The sequence below is a fragment of the Eleutherodactylus coqui genome, chromosome 4 (genome assembly GCF_035609145.1).
Source record: "Eleutherodactylus coqui strain aEleCoq1 chromosome 4, aEleCoq1.hap1, whole genome shotgun sequence".
In the NCBI taxonomy this organism is placed as follows: Eukaryota; Metazoa; Chordata; class Amphibia; order Anura; family Eleutherodactylidae; genus Eleutherodactylus; species Eleutherodactylus coqui.
Genome location: NC_089840.1, coordinates 151,402,499 through 151,424,760, shown reverse-complemented (window position 1 = coordinate 151,424,760; position 22,262 = coordinate 151,402,499). Strand labels below are relative to the sequence as shown.

The window sequence follows — 22,262 nt, the reverse complement described above, 5'->3', positions numbered from 1 at the left end:
GCAGCCCGCCAAACAACTACCGATGACCTAGCCGGAGTATAGTTCAGTCCCAGAAAATCCCTTTCTTTAACATAAAGTTTTCAACCAATTTAAAACCAGAGCGGATTGACATTCACTTTCAGCATACCTCCTCCTTTTCTGCACTCTGCAAGTCTCTCCACTCTTCAATCGGTTGTCCGAGGTCTACAGTGTTCATTGCGACTTTCACCTCTCCAATAATGTCGTGTTTAGAAAATCGATCAAAGTCATATATGGACATACATAGGGTCTTTCCCCCAAGCTCTTGATATGGAATCTAAGGGACAAGATAGTACAAGTTAAATACAGCAAATAAACAGTTCAGAATAGAAGATAAATCCTTTCACTATAAACATATAAGACTGGGAAAATGAGCAGCATTTGGGGTAACATGGGGGATCAGATCACAGTGGCCAAGGGGCGCATGCATCCTAGATGTCAATATTAGTAAAGGCAACATGTCATTGGGTTTCAGTGTTTTTACCATCTATGTGCGGGTTTTTCTGTCATTTCTAGTTTCCACCCACACGCATGCATATTTATACACACATACTTATGACAAGGCAAAGACATGGATGTGAATAATTTGCACTTAAAAGAATACTGCAACAGAAATACAAAACATCTTTTATGCCATTCTTCTATGGCTTTGCGACTTGAAATTGCCTTTCAGTATCATAACTTTCATATCTTTTATGTCGTGTTCATGACTAGAAGATATGAAAGTTATGATACTGAAAGGCAATTTCAAGTCACAAAGCCAAAGAAGAATTTGTGAATATAAATTTATAACAATATTTGATGCCCCCAACACTAATTCAAGGATCCAAGGATCAAAAAAACCTTCACTCCCTTATCAGTGACTATTTAAAGATGTTTGTATTTCTGGTGTCGTATTCTTTCAAATGCAAATTATTCACATCAATGTCTGTTTCTTGTCATCAGTATGTGAGTATAAATATGCATGCCTCTTCTGATCTATTTATTTATTTTTTTAATTCTTTATTTATAAGTTTTCCATATAAAACTGCAATTCAACATTTACCAAATACAAGAACAAAATATATGTGTACATACATCTTTAACATTCCAAAATATCAGTCACAATATGGGACCAGGTAGGTCCTGACCATATGTACCTTAACTTGCAGCAAGGGTAAGGAAAGGGAACATAGAAGGTTTGAGGGGGAGGAAAAAGCAAGAAGACAAAGACAAAAACGGATAAGACAAAAAAAAGGGTGGGGTGGGAGGGGGGAGAAGAACAAATACAGGTCCCTATGTTCCGTAAGAGAAGGCATATAAGGCGTGGAAGTGGGGGATTTAATAACTGGCTGAAAACCCCTGTTGGGAAAGCTACCTAACGTTCTGTCCAGAAAGATTCTTATATTCATCAGAGTTTTGGAACTCCAACCAATGATGCCACGTTTTGGCAAATTTTTCATGAGCGTCTTTGAGTGATGCTGTGAGCTCTTTCATCTCTCTGATCTCACATATAAGATGAAACCACAATGAAATGGAGGGCGGTAGTGTTTGTCTCCAAAGTTTTGGGACACAGGCCCTTGCTGCGTTTACCAGGTGTCTCACCACTGAGCGCCTGTAGGTATACTCCAGGATGTCACTGAGATGCAGGAGGAAGAATGCGGGTGATTTTGGCAGAGCGAAGTCCATGAATTTGGAGGCAATACGCCACGACTCGGATCAAAAACCCATCAGCATCGGGCAGTCCCAGAAAATGTGTAATAAAGTCCCCTGGCCAGCACCGCATCTCCGACAAAGTGGGGATACTGCAGGGAACATTTTATGTAACCAGGAGGGCACCCTGTACCAGCAAGAGAGAATTTTGAATCCTGTTTCCTGAATCTTGCTTGAAACGGAGGACTTATGCGTGTAAGTGTAGATTTTTGTTAACTGTTCAGGTGTAAATGACATTTCCAACTCCCTCTCCCAGGCCAAGACATATGAAGGTGTGGAGTTCTCTGCATCCAATGATAGAATATTATACATGCGTGAGAGGGTATGGCGTGATGGACCCGCCCCACTACAAAGTTGCTCAAATAGGGTCTTTGCTCATGAAAATCCCGTGGTTGAGGGAAGAGAAAGGAGAAAATGCCTAATTTGATGAATTTGCCAGAAGTTCAGCGACACTGGGTCTGTGATGTTGGTCAACTCATCTACTGACAACCAATGTCCCTCTGAGATAAAATGGAACGCTCTAAACCTGCCGTTACGAAGCCAGGCTTGAAACCCACCAACCTCTAGACTAGGAGGGAAGACTGTGTTACCTAGGATAGGAAACAGTGGTGAGGGACTCGGTGAAACCCCAGGCCTGTGGAGTACCCGAGATAGCACTCTAAGGCCTCATGTCCACGGAGAAAAAAAGAATTAAAATCCGCAGCGGATTTTAACTCTTCTCCTGCCCGCGGATCCGCACCCCATAGGGATGCATTGACCACCCGCGGGTAGATAAATACCCGTGGATGGTCTATAAAAGGGAATTTTAAAAAATATGGAGCATGAAAAAAAATGGACATGCTCCATTTTCATGCGGGTCTCCCGCGGGGACGGCTCCCTCAGGCTTCTATTGAAGCCTATGGAAGCCGTCCGGATCCGCGGGAGACCTAAAATAAGAATAAACTTACCCGCAGTGGACCGGGCAGATCTTCTCTTCTTCGCGGCCGGATCTTCTTTCTTCGGCCCGGCGGATGTGCCCGGCGCATGCGCGCGGCACGCAGCCGGCGTGCCGAGCACATCTGCCGGCCGAAGAAAGAAGATCCAGCCGCGAAGAAGAGAAGACCTGCCTGGTCCGCTGCGGGTAAGTTTATTCTTATTTTCAGCCCTCATGTCCGCGGGGCAGGAGGGACCCGCTACGGATTCTCCATGGAGAATCCGTAGCGGGCCTGATTTTCCCAGTGGACATGAGGCCTAAGAGTGGGTCCTATTGTAGGATGCGACCTAATCTCCGCTGGGATGTCTCCTTGAACCCAAGGGAGGGCCAACAAGGGTGGATCTATTTAATTTAAGCCTGAAGCAGAACCCTGCATTGGCTTGAAAGCTCGCATTAACAGCATATATTTTTGTTAGCCATTAAAAGGTATCATATGTACAGGATTACTTGGTTTCTCTTGCTGGGAACAATCACATTTTGCTCTACTGCCTAACATGGTAGCAAACTTTTTTCATTATACCTTTTTTCTTAACATGACAGTAGTTTGCAATGACAAATGTCAGCAATTTGTTTTCATTCATGCAATAGATTTGCTTGTTTTACCTTAAAAGTAAAAGTCTCATTGAATATTGGGTTCAATGTCTTGCGATGAACTTTAGTCTCGTACTTCTTCTTCTTATCTGGTAAAAAGAAAATCTTTACATAAGGATCGGAAGTTCCTCCCATGTCCAATGCAGGTAGCTCAGTAGCCTGTATAACACCAACTTGAATCTGTTGAAAAGAGAAAAAAAATGTTAACTCATCACAGATCTACTTTTTCAGTATGTCTAGGAGACCTGCAATGTGGCACCATTGGCACCTATTCATATACTCATCATGTAGAATGTGTCACAACAACTTTCTTATTCTAGGACTGACATCTTTCCCCTCTAACGTTGTTTTTCAAAAGCAAACATTATTTATAAGGGGACGTATTATCAGTAAAACAATTTCTCCAATACAGGGTTACATTAAATATTACTTTGCTAGAAGTCTCCTCGTGTTCTCCTGCACTATAAAACTTTTCCAGTACATGTTCCATTGCCTTGTTTGCAAAAATGTCAGTAATGTACATGCAAAGCCCCTATGTTCTTCTCTCTATGGGACCTGTAGCCGCCGCACACACTATCCAGAAATTCTAAATAGAAAGTCCTCCAAATGAACATGTTATAATGGGAAATAACGTTTGGTCTAAGAAAAAGAAGGTCTGGCTAAAAGTCTCAGTTCCACTGATCTGGCATATGTTTCTATAAGGGGCATTCTAAGCGGTTAGGCAAGGCCAGAGCGCTACATTAATATCAACATTAGACATTTTGTTAAGATACTGTACATACAACAAAATTCAGAACAGTTGCAGTGTAAGTTCCTAGAAGAAATGCATGGACACAGTGCTGGATGTATTCTAGAATGATTGCTGTAAAAGCACAGAAAAACAACAACCTGATGAATCGTAGACCCCAAGCTTTTGACTAGTGCAATAAGTTGCAAGAATAAATATATATATAAGTATAAAGATAACGTATTTTGGCCATGTAATGCGAGCAAAGTCGCTAGAAAAATCTATAATGCTTGGACAGATCAGTGGTAAAAGAAGACCTGGCTGCCAAAGGACATGATGGCTGATACTGCCAGACAGAGCAGATATGGCCATGGATATCACACAACTGAAAGAAGCAGTGCAAAACTGAAAAACATGGAGAGAGGGAGCCTTTAGGGTCGCCGAGGGTCGTGAACGACTAAATGGCTAACAACATCAATATATAAAACTATTAATCATGTTTTTAATATAAATTTTAGTGATTTCTGTAACTATTATAAATCTTATGCTTCCATAATTTTATATCATTATAAAATTGATGGATTATAATCTCCCACATTTTTTAATTCTTTTACATAATGTATTTCTATTTAATACATTTTTTCAGTGCTAAATGTGGCTTTTACAATAACCTAGCTGTATATTCGCATATGGGAGCAGTAAAATGAACTGAACATATCAATCATAGAATCCTATAATGGTAAAGTTAGAAGGCATCTCCGCAGTCATCAGGTCCTTTGGGGTCATCGGGTTAAATCCCCTGCTCAATGCAGGATTCACTAGATTATTCCAGACAGATGTCTGCACAACCTCTAAAGACTTCAATTGAAGGAGAACTCTCCACCTGTTCCACTCATTGATCACCCTCCCTGTCTAATATCTAATTTGTGTCTCCTCCTTTTCAGTTTCATCCCATTGATTCTAGTCTTTCCTTGTGCAAATGAGAATAGGGCTGATCCCTCTGCACTGTGACAGCCCTTCAGATATTTGTAGACTGCTATTAAGTCTAAGAAAACCTGTTACAACTATTTTACCCCTAAAACGGACTTCACTGGCTGGCAAGGAATGCAGTTCTAATGCCCTCTCTTTTTCTAATGAGACCTTGTACCTTCGCAATTAGGTTCCAAAGCTATCCAGCACCATATGCAGGGGTGGGAAATGAGAGGAGAGAAATCTCCTGCACTGCCCCGGCCCCCTGCTGGTCGCTCCATGAGCGACCAAGCTCTGCTAGCTCCCTTGCAGGAGCACGGGAGCGAGGAAACACAGGGACGAGTGCCGGGCATCATTTTCCGACATTCGTCCTGTGTAAATGGATCTAAAGTTAGCACAGATCTGTGATTTTTATGTCCCCGCATTCCTAATTGGGGATTTATTTACACAAATTTGTTCCTGGATCAATTTTGTTGTCTCTAGCATTTCACCAGACCTGCTGCTCTCCGCAATCTGGTGGATACATAACTTACTTTGTTTTTTTTTATTACATTTTTTATTGATTAAAAATAAAAATGAAGTGCTCAATGATTCATTCTAGTGTGGTGCTATACCTACCAAAGTGCTCTCCTTTTTGTGTTTTTTCTCTTATTGTTTCATTTGGAAGTCTGCTCATTCTTGTTTGTTTGTCCCATAATGAACCAATTTATTTTTTGGCCATGTGCTAAGACTCAAATCCGGAATGAGACCACTTTTTCAGTGGCTTTGCTTGATGCCACCCTACTAAACACCAGTGAAGTTATTATTTTATTTTTGCTTTTCGAACTGAAGAAAACATAGACCAGAGGATTGCCACATGTGTAGTGGGCGATATATTATACACCTCAAGATTATTAGCACACTTCTATTGGTGGGGGTGGAGCGGCGGGGCACGTTTTACCTTTTTCATCAGCATCAAAAGGGGTTATTTTACCTAGTTGATGTTACCTGGTTGCTTTGAAAGTCATAGTCCAAGGAGAATTGTAGTTTTCCAAGCTTCTCTTCTTCTTTTTCTTCATCCTCCTTGTCTTCACCTTCTGTTAAACCAGTTTCTGCATCATCATCATCATCCTAAAAAGCTAAAGAAGGATGGCGTGTAACTTATTTTGGCCCTAGAGATACAATAACCTCAAAATACATGAAGCTGCGTTTACTCAAATTGGCTGTTGCTTTAATATAAAAAGTTTGTGAGGTCACTACCCTTTAAAAACTGAATTCAACATTTTGGCATGTACATAATTATGTACTGCTGAAGTACATAATTAAACTACATGCGACTGTAGCCGTAAAAAATTGTCCTTTAAGTTTAATGCAGTTGTTTGAGTTGTTAAAAAATTCAGACAGATAGGAGGAATGTTATAAAGAAAAAAGTATATATATATATATATATATATATATATATATATATATATATATATATATATATATATATATATATATATATATATATATGCACCGATTCGATCGTCACCCCTTCCAGCGCCGCCATTCTGGTTCTCATTAACATACTTGTAATGTACTGTACAAAGCTAGAGCGGGCTGAAAAGGAAAATTCATGGACAATAAGAAAGTGACTTGGACAACCACTTTAGGGAAAGCAGTCAGCAAAATAGTACTTTTGCAAAAGTACCCCAGTGTTTTTATTTCATACCTGTTTCTTAAAAGGAAAATTACATTTCAGTTATTTTTCTACTAGCAGAGCCTTATAGCCCTTCTAACCCATGGGGGTAGCATGTGCAGTGGGCATTGGCTGTTCCAGCCTGAGCAGTATTATGTAGTCTTATGCAAAAGTGTACCCCTATTCAAAATACATTTTCTACAGGAAAGAAATGGCATATTTCTGCAGAAGTGAGTCTAATAATACTGCTTAATTTCTAGACTCTATAATAATTTAATATTTGTAAATGTTATGGTCTCAGAAATTAACGTGTTTGGCCTTAATCCTAATCAGTTAGACTATTTAAGATCTTAGACTAAATCACACATTTTTGTGCAGTTTTTGAGCCAAAACCAGGAGTGGATTCAAAAGGAATGGGGAATACAAGTTATATGTTCCCTTGCTACTGAATTCACTTCTGGCTTTAGCTCAAACACTTTTAACAAATACTCGACCTAAAGCTGCATGAACAGTTGCATGTGTGTTTTTAGACTAAAGACTGGTCCATCTCTTCTCACAGATGTTTCCTTCTTCAACTTGCCTCTAGATTCTACGTATCCTGAGATGTATGGCGTCACATGTTAATCATGTGACAATATACATCAGACGGATGCCTCAACGGATGTCAGCTGTCACCATCCATCACCCCTTATGCTCCCATGTTAAAATAAAATTAACGTATACAGTAAACACTAACGTATGCATTTTTTTTTGCTGGATGGCACAAGCTTGTATTCAATTGTGATGAAAAGATGTACTATAACTTAACGAAATTCTAGGGGTGGGAGAGATGAGAATCAATGTCAGAAAGAGTAGTAAATGATTGGAACAAACTTCCAGCAGACGTGGTTGGAAAGAAAGCCGTGAATGAATTTGTGCTGCCAGGGGTAAGCATATCCCTAAAGAAAAAAATTAAAAAGGAGATAATACAAAAGCAGACTAAATGGATTACGTGGTCTTTTCCATTATCAATCTTCTAAAAAACACTATGAAAAATACTGATCAAATAGTGACGTTGAATCATGCTTTATTAACCCTTTCAAATCCACTGTCTGACGTCTGAAGACATTCTGATTGAAGCCTGTACAGCTCCGATGTCGGAAGACACCCGGCAGGGTATTCTTACTGCATTTTATTGGCCACTGTGTTGTTGGGGGCCTCTCCAGCATGTTCCATACCGCAGTACTGGTTCTAGACAGCAGATGTTGCCATTGTATAATGGCAGAGAGAGAAAGCCCCCTAGGAAACCCTGAATCCAAAATTGGATTGCAAAGGGTTAAGCCAGATGGCAATCCACTGGTGCAGCACACCTATCCATTGACTGTTGTAGGGGAAATTAAAAATTATGATCCTTCTATGGTTCCTCCAAGTGCTCATTTGTCCAACAATTGGGCCATGTAAAGGGCCAAAAGATCAGCCAACAAAAGAGTAAGCACTCATTCATTGGCTGATCGGCTCATTTATGTGAGCATAAAAATGCTTGCTGCTCTGTACAACTTTCCATGTAAACAGGGAGATGTGCAGCTGATCAATCACAGCAGTAATGAGCGTGGACTGACAAGCTCATTATCAGTCAGTGTAAAAGGACAATCCGTCCTACTGAATTTCCAGGAGTCCATCAAGACAGCACACAGAGGGTTGCCCTCCGGACATGTAAAGGTACATCAACAAAGAGAGATTAAGAGCCCCTTCCACGCCCACTCGCTGGCGTTTTTAAAATTTATTTGATTATCATGTTAGATTTTACAAAGAAGAAATGCAAACCGTGAAAGGTTAAAAAAAAGGGTTGTGTCATGATGGGCTCCTGGAAATAATTTGAAGGGCTAATTTTTATTTTCCAGGATGTCACTCATGACAGCACCAGAGAAGCAGTAACAAATAAGTAAGCTCAAAGGCTAGAAACAACTGTTTGGAGGAGGTTCTGTCCAAAAGCCAAGTTCTGGTCAGAAAGAATGTCCAGTAAGGTGTGTATATTCGATCATGGTGACTGCTTTGCAGATGTGATTGACCAAGTTGTATGCTTTCTGCAGACACTGTTGTTGCCAAATAGGCCTTGATTTCTCCTAGGGCTTCCATTGTCTGTATATTGTAAGCTTTTTGAATTGTAGATTTTAACCATCTTGCCAAGGTACTTCTAGAAGCTTTCTTTCCTCCATACTGAATAGTTTTTGACTCCAATTTCATAATAACATAGTTTGTAAAGCCGAAAGACATATGTCCATCCAATTCAGTCTATTACCCCCTAATGTTGATCCAAAGGAAGGCAAAAAGAAAATCCAATTTAAGGGAAGAAAATACTTCCTGACTCCAAGATGTTAATCAGAGTAATCTCCGGATCACCAACTCTTCTGAGTAATCAGTGATGTAATCTTTTTGTGTTAAGGTAAAGAAAAACTGTATGCCTCACATCTAGTACTGGGTTTGAGATTAGGGTAGAACAAAAGAAGTTTAATCACCTGACTGCGATGAAACAAAGTAGGTACTTTTGGGAGAAATCCACAATGAAATTTTTGGCCAATTTTATCATCCAAAAGTTTAAGGTAGAGTTTTTCAATGGCGGGACTTTATATCTCTCAATCCTTTGTCTCAATGGCTATTTCATTTTTACTTTTTTACCTGCTTTTTCTACACATGACCAGCTACAGCCAGTACCATCTCTGCCCGATAGTAACTGGTAAGAAGCTAAAAATCATAAATGTACAGTCAGGGAAGATGACGTGTCATCTCCTTCATTATAACTATGTGACAGGAGCTGTATAATCATCAGTAAGTGCGGTAAGAGTCCCCCCCCCCCCCCCCCACACACACACACACACCCCCATGAAGAGTTCATGTGGTACAGTTCATGTAGTTTCATCATACAAGAATTGTGCTGACAAAAAAGTGACATTTGAGAGAACACAAAGCCAAGTAATTCTCAGATGGTCACATTGAAAACACAAACTGCCTTGAGAGAAGGACTTTAGGAGTTTTCAGATAGAATGGAATAGCTGAACAGTGTAATACTAGCTGACTTATATACTGGAGGACAGGTTACATAAGGAAAGGGGAAACAAATACTTCAGAAAGGCCCTTTAAGTTGGCAGAAAAGAGGGGTTCAAATGGATCTATGCAAGGTCCCTGCAATACTAGGTTTAAGTCCCATGGAGGGATTGATATTTTGAGAGGTGGACTTATCCTCAGTATTGCTTTCTTTCACAGATCTTTTAACCCATTTATGTTTGCCAAAACAACAGAAATGACTGACAGAATAATTCTTCACAGCGCCGTCTATTGGAACTTACGAACCCTATGTGGTAATATCGGATCTATGAACATGCCTTGTCAGATAACTAGGGATGTATGATAAACCAAAGTACCTTACATGGTGTACATACCCCTTTTTCAAGCTTATCGCCACTTATCAGTGCCTAGGGTAGTGGTTGGCCAGGCAAGAGGCTATCCATGAGAGGGGAACATCTTTCTCCTCATAGACCGCACCAAAGTACAAATGTGTACTTTGAATGTACTTGGACAAAGGCCTTTATCAAACCCTGGCGAAGGGGATCTTCCCTTCAGAAGGAAAAGTGGATCCTCTAATGCTAGGGTTTTCATGACTGGGAACCTGTTCCACTTAAGCCACAATGGAAGTATTAAGATCACTTTTGCCAGCTCTTCTTGGACCTTCCTAAGAATTGATGGGACGAGATGAGCAGGTGGGAAGGCATAGGCCTGATCCATATGCCATGGTTGAGATATGCGTCCATTGCTTGTAGATTGTCCCTGGGATTCAGAGAGAAGAACATGACTTTACTGTACTTTTTTTGTAGCAAATAGGTTTACTTATTGGGGACCCGATTTGTCTTATAGAAGATGGGGACAAGAACACCACTGATTGATTCTGACATTAATAGTACTGTTCTTTTGGTCTAACTAAATATTTCTAAATCCAGGACATAAAGGGAAGATGCCATATGCCCCCTTACTGCTAAAGGAAGGATACTATTGTGATTTTGCTTGAAACAATCCTCAGGTAAGAACTTATCAGACGAGGATGAGCTCTTTTTAGTCTCCCACAATGCTCTCAAATCTGTAATCTGAGGATCTTCTTTGAAAGTCTGGAGTCTTAAGAACTTTACAAATACTGATCTTGAATGAGAGCTCTTCAGCCCTGACAACTGTGGTGATCAGGATGTACAGAATGAGCTTCCAAGGAATCTCATTCTTCTAGGAACGCTTGGAAAAGTCCACCAATACAGTAAAGCTTTTACTGCTGCTGGAATGACGATGTTTAAATTCAAGGAGCTTTTGTCCCAGTCCCAGGAAGACAGGAATAACTGTTGAAGGAGATAATAGTGAAACAGACTCCACAATTGAGCATGAGGTCATAAGACCTAAAATACACATGGCCTATCTTCGAGAAGAGCAGGACCTTCTGTTGGATAACCTCCAACATTTCCTAACGGTCTTTTTAGACAAGCCAAGTCTTATTTGAACGTGCAGGCTGCTTAGACAGGAAAATGCATCATTGGTTTATTCAATTGAAAATCATTCAGTCCCTGTATAAGGGAACACTGGGACTAAATGGCTGCTGTTTAAACCGAAAGATACGCATACGAGCAAACAATGATTTTTATGCCTGCATAAAATGAACGACAAACGAAAAGTGAACGATTCTTGTTTCTTGTTCAGTTGCTGGCTCGCATTTAGATCAAACAATTATCGTTCACTTTCACTTATTTGAATGATTATTTAACAAAATTTTATTGATTTTAGAAAGCTCAAAGCATATCAACCCTTTCCAATTCCCTGTCTGACGTCTTCAGACATTCTGATTGAAGGCTCTACAGCGCCGGTGTCGGAAGACGTCCAGCAGGGTATTCTTACTGTTTATTACTGGCTGCTCTGTTGTCGGGGGGGCCTTTCCAGCATGTCCCATACTACACTGTTTAATGTCCCATTGTATAATGGCAGAAAGAGAAAACTCTCTAGGAAACCCCGAATTCAAAATTGGATTGCAAAGGGTTAATCATGACTTTTAACATCACATTCATGCATTTAGCAAGGGGGTTACAAAGTTGAGCCAATGCCCCTGATTGATTATTTGAACGATAGTCGTTATGCCTAAAAGCAACATAAGACAGGAAATTATCACTCCTAAGAAGATCTTTCTTGATTCTTGTAGCAGGTCTGCGTTCTTATAATTGATTATCCACTTTGAGAAGTGTAAGGATGAAGGATAGTCGACTGCAGAAGAATTGGAGAATCCGCTAATAGGATAATGTTGTCCTGATGTGAAACAATAATGATACCCTTTTGCCTTAGAAAAGCCATAATCTCAACTACAAGTTGTATGAGGACATGATGAGCTGACAAGACTTCACCATTTTTCCCACAGGGTTCTCTATAGGGCTTGAAAAACACCAGGGGAAACAAAATGCACAAAATGACACCAAGTAGAAAATGTCACCAAAAACACCACTAAAAAATGTGTTATACCGGATAACACTATCACTGGCAGGGAATGTTTATCAAATGTATCATACAGAGGAGGCCACCAACTGTTATCCGACTGATATACGACTACAGGTCTACTGATCCACATTTTCAATGTAGCATAATTCCATCAGTTTATACCACTGAATAATGGACTAAGTCAGGCCCCATAACCAGCATCATTTTGAATCCTGTTGAACGTGACTACTCTTTTAAAGACTGGAAATAAAGTTACTTTTAACCCCTTGTGCTGATAAGTCAGCTAGCTCCTAGCTTGGAAAGTTAAAATCCTTTTTTTTACATCACAGCCCTCTACGGCTGGATTTGGTTGGTTGGCTGGATCTTTTATATATTTAGAGCCATTCACAGGAACCTCTCAAAGTTGATTGCTGCATGTAAAAAGTTTATAGAGGGAGGACTGTCTGCTCTGACATCATTGGCCCTTCAGCACGTAATTGTAGAGGGCTGATGGGTTGCCAAGTTAATGGCATTCGGGTCTGCCATAGCTTGTGATAGCTATGATACACAATAAAGCATTGCAGTACAGAAATGATATCAGACTAATCACTGATCGTAAGTTCAAGTCCCGTAGAGGGACTTTAAAAAATTTAAAGAGATAGTAAATAAAAACACACAAAAATAAAACTTTTGTGCACTTTTTCCTCTTGTTTAAAAAAAAGAAGGAAAAAAACTGCATAGTTGGTATTGTTGCATTCATAACAATTTGCACAAAATACTGAACACATTTTTCGGACTACACCGCAAAAAATAGAAAGCAAAAGCAATAAAACAAAGCCAACTAGGGACTGGGGGAAGGGAGGGCAACCAGAGAGATAGAAGGGAAGACAGTGTGGACAGTGACCTGGGACAAAGTAATGAAAAAGAGGGTTGAAAGGTGGGAAGAATTAGTACAGTTAGAACTGGCAGAATAGTTAAAAGGGGCAAACTTAAGATAAAAAATAACTTTAACCTTCTAAACTGTATGGTGACTAATGCTAGAAGACTGACCGATAAAGTAGATGAAATAGAAGTAATAATGTTTGAGGAAACCTATGAGAGAGTGGGAATAACGGAGACCTGGTTGGATGAAAGCCGTGACTGGGCAGTGAACTTACAAGGTTACAGTCTGTTCAGAAGGGATTGGAAAAACCAGAAAAGAGGAGGGGCTTGTCTTTATGTGAAATCCTGTATAAACTCCACATTACAGGAAGATATATGAGAGAGATGAACATGTAGAGTGTCTATGGGTAGAAATACCTAAAGGGAAAAACAACAATAAAATCCTCATAGTTTTCTGTAGACACCAAATATACCAGAAGCCACCGAAAATCTATTACTGAAGCAAATAGATAAAGCAGCAAATCACAATGAGGTAATTATTATGGGGGACTTTAACTATCCGGATATAAATTGGAAAGCCGAAACCTGTAGATCTCATAAAGGTAACAAGTTTCTGTTGATTAGTAAAGATAATTACCTCACTCAACTTGTACATGACCCAACTCGAGGGAAGGCCATTGCGAAATTAATATTAACTAACAGACCTGACAAAATAACAGGAATGCAGATTGGGGGGCACCTGGGAAATACTGACCATAATAGAATACATTTCAACTTGTCTTTCAAGAGAGAGTTTTATTGGGGGGTTATGAAAATACTAAACTTCAGGAAGGCAAAGCTTGATCAACAAAGAGGTGCCCTTATCCTTATTGACTAGGATAAGAGTACAAACAATAAATGGAAAACATTTAAAAACATCCTGATTACTTACTGTGAAAGATTCTTACCTTAAAGGAATAAAAGACTTAGTAACAGGAAAAAAACAATATGGCTTAATAAAGGGGGCAATAAAAAGCAAAAAGAAAGTGTTTAAACTACTAAAACAAGAAGGCAGCAAAGCAGCACTAAAAACCTATAAGGAAAAAAATACATTATGTAAAAATCAGATGAAAGCAGCAAAGATTGAGATAGAGAGACGTATTGCCAAAGAGAGTAAAACTAACCCTAAACTGTTCTTCAATTATATAAATAGTAAAAAGATAAATACTGAAAGTGTTGGCCCTTTAATAAATAATGTAGGAGAAATTGTAGAGGGTGTTGAGGAGTAAATAAATCTATTAAATAGCTTTTTCTCCAGTGTATTCAGAGGGAAATGAAATGATGAGATGTAGAGTTATAAAATAAACTCTCCACTAAACGAACTGTCTGGCAAACGATGCCCAACAGCATGTCCCAGTGAAGCTCGCACCTGTGTTGTTATAGAGGAGCGAGTATTGCTGTCATCACTTAGAGCTCAGTCAGCATGGAGGCAGGCCGGCCGGGGAACGTTCTTTCCCCGCCTGCCTATATTAACTGTAAGCAGGCAGTTATTCAGTACTGAATGACTGCTGTTCACACTGAACAGCTAGTCATTCAGTTTTCTGCATGTAGAAACTGAACGACTGAACAACTCTCACTCAGTTGTTCAGTCTCTGCATGCATTTACACAAAATGACTACTCCCACGGGAGCGCGGGACTTTGAACAACTCTGAATGATAATTCTCTGGCCCAAACCCAGGAAAAAGTGCGGAGCTGTCTTAAAAAGAATAAAATAGAAAAATAAGGGAAGTAAGTAATGTGATAGACAGACTAGTGTTTCTTATATCTAAGGACTCTATAGTTACGGGGTCTGTTCCACTGGATTGGCACATAGGCAATGGGTTTATGAGGGATGGATCCTGTAAAACTAACCTATGCAGCTTCTACGAGAAGGTAAGTTCTAGACTGGACTGAGGAGAGTCACTAGATCTTGTGTATCTGGACTTTTCCAAAGAGTTTGATACTGTGCATAAAAGGTTGGTATGTAAAAGGAGAATGCTTGGTCTGGGCGAGAATGTGTGTAGGTGGGTAAGCAACTGGTCAGTGATAGAAAGCAGCGGGTGGTTATAACTGGTACATACTCTGATTGGGTCACCGTTACTATTGGAGTACCACAGGGGGCAGTATTGGAGGGGTCACTGTTCCTAGTGGGGTACCTCAAGGGGTAGTATTGGGCCCTACTTTTTTATACATGTATTAATGACCTGGTAGAAGGATTGCACAATACAATATCAATATTCGCAGATTACAGAAAACTGCGTAAAGAAATGAACATGAGAGAGAACACAAGGCGGTTGCAAGAGGATCTGGATAAGTTGGGAGCAGAAAAGTGATAAATATAAGGTTTTGCACATGGGCAGAGGAAATACATGTCACCATTACACACTACATGGGAAACCACTGGGAACACCGACATCGAAAAGGACTTGGAGATTTTAGTTAACTGTAATCTTTACTGAAGCAACCAGTGTCAGGCAGCTGCTGCCAAGGCAAAAAGGATCATGGGATGCATCAAAAGAGGTCTACGGGCTTATGACGAGAACTTAGTTCTTACTCCTTACAAGTCACTGGTCAGACCACACATGGAATATTGGGGACAGTTTTGGGCATCGGTACTCAAGGAGGACATATGAGAGCTTCAGCGGGTTCAAAGGTGGGCAACTAAAGTAATAAATGGTATGGGCAGACTACAAGACCCAGAGAGGTTATCAAAATTGGGTTTACTTAGTTTAGAAAAAGATAGCTGAGGAGCGACCTAATAACTATGCATAGCTATATCAGTGGTCAGTACAGAGATTTTCCCCATCATCTATTATATTCAAGACTGTAACAAGGGGGCGCTCTAATACCTATGTGTAAATATATCAGGAGACAGTACAGAGATCTCCCCCATCATCTATTATATCCAGGGCTGTAACAAGGGGGTGCTCTAATAACTATGTATAGATATATCAGGGGTCAGTACAGAGATCTCCCCCATGATCTATTATATCTATTATATCCAGGACTGTAACAAGGGGGTGCTCTAATAACTATTTAGATATATCAGGGGTCAGTACAGAGATCTCTCCCATCATTTATTATACCCAGGACTGTAACAAGGGGGTGCTCTAACAACTATGTATAGATATATCAGAGATCAGTACAGAGATCTCTTTCATCATCCAAGAGTTCAAGAGGGTCCTGAACACCTTTCTTGAGCGATACAATATTACATGTTATAATCATTAATAACTTCAGAAGGCTCGGTGATCCGGTGATTATTTCAATTGCCAGATTGGAGTCAGGGAGGAATTTTTTTTCTCTTAAATGGGGAAAATTGGCTTCCATCTCATTGTTTTTCTTGCCTTCCTCTAAATCCATATTAGTCCCCGACTTCAATCTGGCAATCAGAATAATCCCCGGATCACCGACTAGTCACAGCTTTCATCCAACCAGGTCTCTGTTACTATCAGACATTATTACTTCCAGTTCGTCAATCTTATTGGTCAGTGTCCCCTTATGGGTCAGACTTCTGGCATTAGTAACCCTAATGGGTCAGACTTCTGGCATTAGTCACCCTTATGGGTCAGACTTCTGGCATCAGTCACCCTTATGGGTCAGACTTCTGGCATCAGTCACCCTTATGGGTCAGACTTCTGGCATCAGTCACCCTTATGGGTCAGACTTCTGGCATCAGTCACCCTTATGGGTCAGACTTCTGGCATCAGTCACCCTTATGGGTCAGACTTCTGGCATCAGTCACCCTTATGGGTCAGACTTCTGGCATCAGTCACCCTTATGGGTCAGACTTCTGGCATCAGTCACCCTTATGGGTCAGACTTCTGGCATCAGTCACCCTTATGGGTCAGACTTCTGGCATCAGTCACCCTTATGGGTCAGACTTCTGGCATCAGTCACCCTTATGGGTCAGACTTCTAGCATCAGTCACCCTTATGGGTCAGACTTCTAGCATCAGTCACCCTTATGGGTCAGACTTCTAGCATCAGTCACCCTTATGGGTCAGACTTCTAGCATCAGTCACCCTTATGGGTCAGACTTCTAGCATCAGTCACCCTTATGGGTCAGACTTCTAGCATCAGTCACCCTTATGGGTCAGACTTCTAGCATCAGTCACCCTTATGGGTCAGACTTCTAGCATCAGTCACCCTTATGGGTCAGACTTCTAGTATCAGTCACCCTTATTGGTCAGACTTCTAGCATCAGTCACCCTTATGGGTCAGACTTCTAGTATCAGTCACCCTTATTGGTCAGACTCCTAGCATCAGCCACCCTTATTGGTCAGACTTCTAGCATCAGCCACCCTTATTGAACAGATTTCTAGCATCAGCCACCCTTATTGGTCAAACTTCTAGCATTAGTCCCCTTATTGGTCAGACCTCTAGCATTAGTCACCCTTATTGGTCAGACTTCTAGCATTAGTTGTCTAATTGGTCAGACTTCTAGCATTAGTCATCTAATTCGTCAGACTTCTAGCATCAGTCTTTTTATTAGTCAGACTTCTAGCATCAGCCACTCTTATTGATCAGATTTCTAGCATCAGCCACTCTTATTGATCAGATTTCTAGCATCAGCCACCCTTATTGGTCAGACTTCTAGCATCAGTCACCCTTATTGGTCAAACTTCTAGCATCAGTCACTCTTATTGATCAAACTTCTAGCATTAGTCCCCTTATTGGTCAGACCTCTAGCATTAGTCACCCTTATTGGTCAGACTTCTAGCATTAGTTGTCTAATTGGTCAGACTTCTACCATTAGTCATGTAATTCGTCAGACTTTTAGCATCAGTCCTCTTATTGGTAAGACTTCTAGCATCAGCCACCCTTATTGATCAGATTTCTAGCATCAGCCACCCTTATTGGCCAGACTTCTAGCATCAGTCACCCTTATTGGTCAGAGTCCTAGCATCAGCCACCCTTATTGGTCAGACTTCTAGCAGCAGCCACCCTTATTGATCAGATTTCTAGCATCAGCCACCCTTATTGATCAGATTTCTAGCATCAGCCACCCTTATTGGTCAGACTTCTAGTATCAGTCACCCTTATTGGCCAGACTTCTAGCATCAGTCACCCTTATTGGTCAGAGTCCTAGCATCAGCCACCCTTATTGGTCAGACTTCTAGCATCAGCCACCCTTATTGGTCAGACCTCTAGCATTAGTCACCCTTATTGGTTCTAGCATTAGTTGTCTAATTGGTCAGACTTCTAGCATTAGTCATCTAATTCATCAGACTTCTAGCATCAGTCCTCTTATTGGTCAGACTTCTAGCATCAGTCCTCTTATTGGTCAGACTTCTAGCACTGGTCACCTAGTTGGTCAGACTTCTGGCATCAGTCCCCTTATTCTTAAATAAGCCCTGTTGCATCCTGTTTTAGGGACTTTTCACACAGAAGAGAATTACGCCGCAGGAGGCAGCCAAATCCCCAACTGTGGAACTGCACACCAAAATCTGCAGATTTAGATGCAGATTTTGATGCTGAATTGCAGGTAGATTTTAAGTCATTTTCATTTCAACATCAAAATCCGCAGCTAGCCTGCTGGTTTTGGTGAGAATTTATCACAGCTTGCAGTGTGTCATCTGGCCTATTCCATCCCGCGTGAAAAGTTCCTTAGTTGTACACTTGCCTCTGTCTGCAAATAGCTACGTGGGGCTTGATAGGCAATCTGCAATTGCAGTCCTATTGGCTTTCAGAAGGCTTCTCAACTACCATGGCAAAAGCACAGCACCCTGCAATCCCCAGTCAGGAGAAAGTGGAGTGACGGGGAGCCAAGGAGAAGACGCGCGCCACAGCTGGACAGCAGAGGAGAGGAGATGTATATATATTTTTTAATTTTTTCCAGGAGCTAGGGATGATTTTCAGGGAAGGGCCTATATTTCAAACACTACCCTGAAAATCACTGAGTGGGTTGCCTGCATCCCATTGCTCTCAATGGGGCGGCAGCAGCGCCGGCCTCATTGAAAGCAATGGGAGAATATCGCAATCCTCTGCCACAGCTGTGACAGGGGATTCTTTCGTCACTGCTGCAGTTCTATCATCACTGAACACTGTGACAGTGCTGTCACAGTGTTAACGGATGAGAGAACTCCTTGTAACATCAGATGATGTTATACGCAGCATGGACCGTCCCGGGGCATGCATGTCCCATCTTTTGCAGGTGCACGTATTTTGTGCCTGTAAAAAATGGACATGTGAACACTTCATAGGGAACCAATTGTTCTAACAGACGCTTTTTTTTTTGCGCACAAAAAAAAACAAAACACTCGTTTGACTTTGGCCTTAAAATGGGGAAAATTAGATTCTACCTCATTGGGGTTTTTGCCTTCCTTAGGAACAACATTGTGGGATAATAGGCTAAACTGGATGGACAGAGGGCTTTTTTAAGCCTAACATACTATGTTACGATGTCAGTTGTGATAAATTTTTCCTCTCGGGTGCTATTACAACAAATTCTAGTGTTAACCATTATTGCTCCTGCTTTCCCAACAATGAGAGAGCAGGTGCCTCCCAGCAATTAGTGCTATTAACAAGCTGTAACAGCGCAAATTGCTGGGTCGGCACCTCCTCTCACAGGAGAACGAGAGCGTTTGCGGCTACTAAGTGTGAAGCTATCCACTTCAGATTAGAGCAGGTGAAGGGAAGATCTGCAGCAAAGTGAAGTAAACCTCCATTCCAGAGCTGTATAGGCTGATAGCAGTCAGCGGATGGGAGATGCCAACTGTGATTTACTGTCTCCTCACCAGAGATGTTTCTGTGAGGGTGTGTACACAAGAGCCAATGTGATATTCATCCAGGAAACTCCGACCAATATTGTGCTGTTTCACCTAAAAGTTTTGCCTGTGATTGCGATATGTTTTGTGGGAAAAAGGCGTTGCATTGCTGCGCTTGAGGTTTTCACACACATTTGTCATGCTTGTAAAAAACTAGTTTTTTTCTATAGTAAAGATAGAAAAATCGCACTCGCATGAATTGACATTTACATACGAATACAATGTAATTATTTATTGCCTGTCATAGGAAATAATGGGCAATTATTAAACAAGAATCGCCCAAAAATAGGACATGCAATGATTTTTCTATCTTAGACTATTAGTGTATAAAAAGATTGAAATACATATTGTGATCGGATGGAACTCGAGCACGAAAACCACTCATGTGCACCCTGATAGTATCTCAGTGCAGGGTCTTGTATACACTGTCTATCCCTATTAGATACGACCGTGCATGAAAAAGCTATCCTGGACATCCATCCTCAGGGAAGAGTAAATCACTGTGGTAGCTGCTAACCCCAAACTGCTATCAGTCAGCGCAACACTGCTTTGATTGCGAATTCATGTGTAAAATACCTTTCCTCCAATATATCCAAAAACTTTGTTAAAGTATAACTAAGCTTTTTAAAAACTTTCAGAATGTCACAAGTTTGGATTTGATCTGTGTTTTGCCAGGTGCTAAGACTCCCACTGATCGCTAAAACAAATGAGCAGAAGGGCTTATGTGAGGCTTGCCCGTTCTGCTGCTATCGGCAAGCAGTGTAGGGAATCTACAGACTTTCTATGGAGCCCATAGAAAGGTCCTTGCGCAGAAAATCTAATAGAAAGTAATAGAAATATTTTTTTAGTAATTTGCTCTCCAATAAGGAATATGAAATAAAAACATATTTCATCCACCATCAACCACCTTATGATACAGTGATGCATGCTGCACAGGCGTGAAGCACTCGTGCCATAACGTGTTACCCCAAATCCTCAAAACATTTCGTGCCCTGACTTTTGTCTACATCCACTAGTGGGTGCTCAGGGAATATACCCTTGACAAATATTGGATAACATTTGTTATTTCTGTACACAAGAGAATCAAAGGACTATTCTCTGGAAATTTATTGTTGGAGTACAAAAAGCATCCAGTCCAATGCTCATGGTGGATGAGCAGATGTGGGCGCAGCCCACCCGTCACACACAAATCCCACTCGTCATCATAGCAGAATTAAATAGGTCTCTAGTTTAAAATACCAGTCATGCATATACACTTACCAACATAGGGGGTTATCATGATGAAGCAAGGGCACATACAGACATCAGTTGATGACAGTAGAAAGACAAGAAGCAAGAGAAGAGAGGAAAAGGAGCGGCAATTAGTTTTTCTGGGGTATGAATGTTATTTTTGTATAGATATTAGGATTTCATTAATGTTATAAAAGGCACAAATCAATTAGGTGTTAGAAGAAAATAAAGCCAATGTAACAAAAGACTACGAAAAACTCAACTCTCTTGCATCATTATGAACTCTACGGTACTTCTGTGACGCTTTTCCCTACAGATATTATCTTCTTCCTAATTCATTAAGTAATTATTATTGTCTGCTGTGGTAATATGCTGATTTGACCACAGCCGTGTGAAAGCACCCTTAGGGTTACTACCCTCTACAGTTTTTTTTCACTGCAAAATTCGCACTTGTAATGTTAAAATCGCGATCGCACAAAATCACAATTTACCGTGAAATTGCGATTTTAACATTACAAGTCCCATAGACCCCTGCAGAAAAAAAAACGCTGCAAATTTTGTAGTGAAAAAAAACTGTAGTGGGTAGTCACCCTTATAGCAGTTATAGTAGCAGCAAAGTGAATGAGATTTTGAAGATCTTGTCCAAAAGCTGCGTATATAATCCACACAAAACCTGAGCAGAAATTGACATGTGGTACAAAATTCAATTCCACAGCATGTCAATTTTATCACCATTTCCGCTGCAGAAGTCACCTCTTCACAATAGGCGGGTGAATTCCACACAAAAATATGTGACAGAACCTGCAGAATTTGAGATCAGCCCCCGTGTGGACCCAGCCTTACACATCCCTCTTTTCACTCTGAGGACAGAAGCTGCCTGTTTAAGTCAGTGCTGATGCTGCTGTGATTACATAACTGTATAAACCAGCAAGTTCCCTCTACAGTCACAAAAACTGATTGCATTTCCTGTTTGGCTAATTTGTTCAAATTATTTGAGTTATCTTTTGGCTTATTTACACAGTAGTCAAATCGTGTTTTTTCCACGATTTTCACAAAAACTTACACTGTAACTTGACTGTACTATGACAATAAGAGGTATACTGTGTATCTCTCTCAGTACAGGCCGCAGCAAATACAAACTCCTATTATTTTCTAATATATTAAAATGAGTGGAATCTTTAACCTGCAAATACATAATGCTACCATATAGCATAGAGCATATTTTTTTCTTCTATATAAAGAACCGGAATTTACACGCAAAAT

At 40.6% G+C, this 22,262-nt stretch overlaps 1 protein-coding gene across 1 annotated transcript in view; it reads right to left on the bottom strand.

The window, feature by feature from the left end:
* Positions 1-22,262, bottom strand: part of LOC136625810 (synaptotagmin-2-like) — a 154,555-nt gene that overhangs the window by 50,305 nt on the left and 81,988 nt on the right. Inside the window, exons 5-7 of the mRNA XM_066600323.1 lie at positions 5,958-6,080; positions 3,287-3,454; positions 128-295 (exon numbers count right to left, since the gene is read on the bottom strand). Coding sequence (XP_066456420.1) covers positions 128-295; positions 3,287-3,454; positions 5,958-6,080 — 459 coding nt within the window. The remainder of the gene's footprint in view (positions 1-127; positions 296-3,286; positions 3,455-5,957; positions 6,081-22,262) is intronic.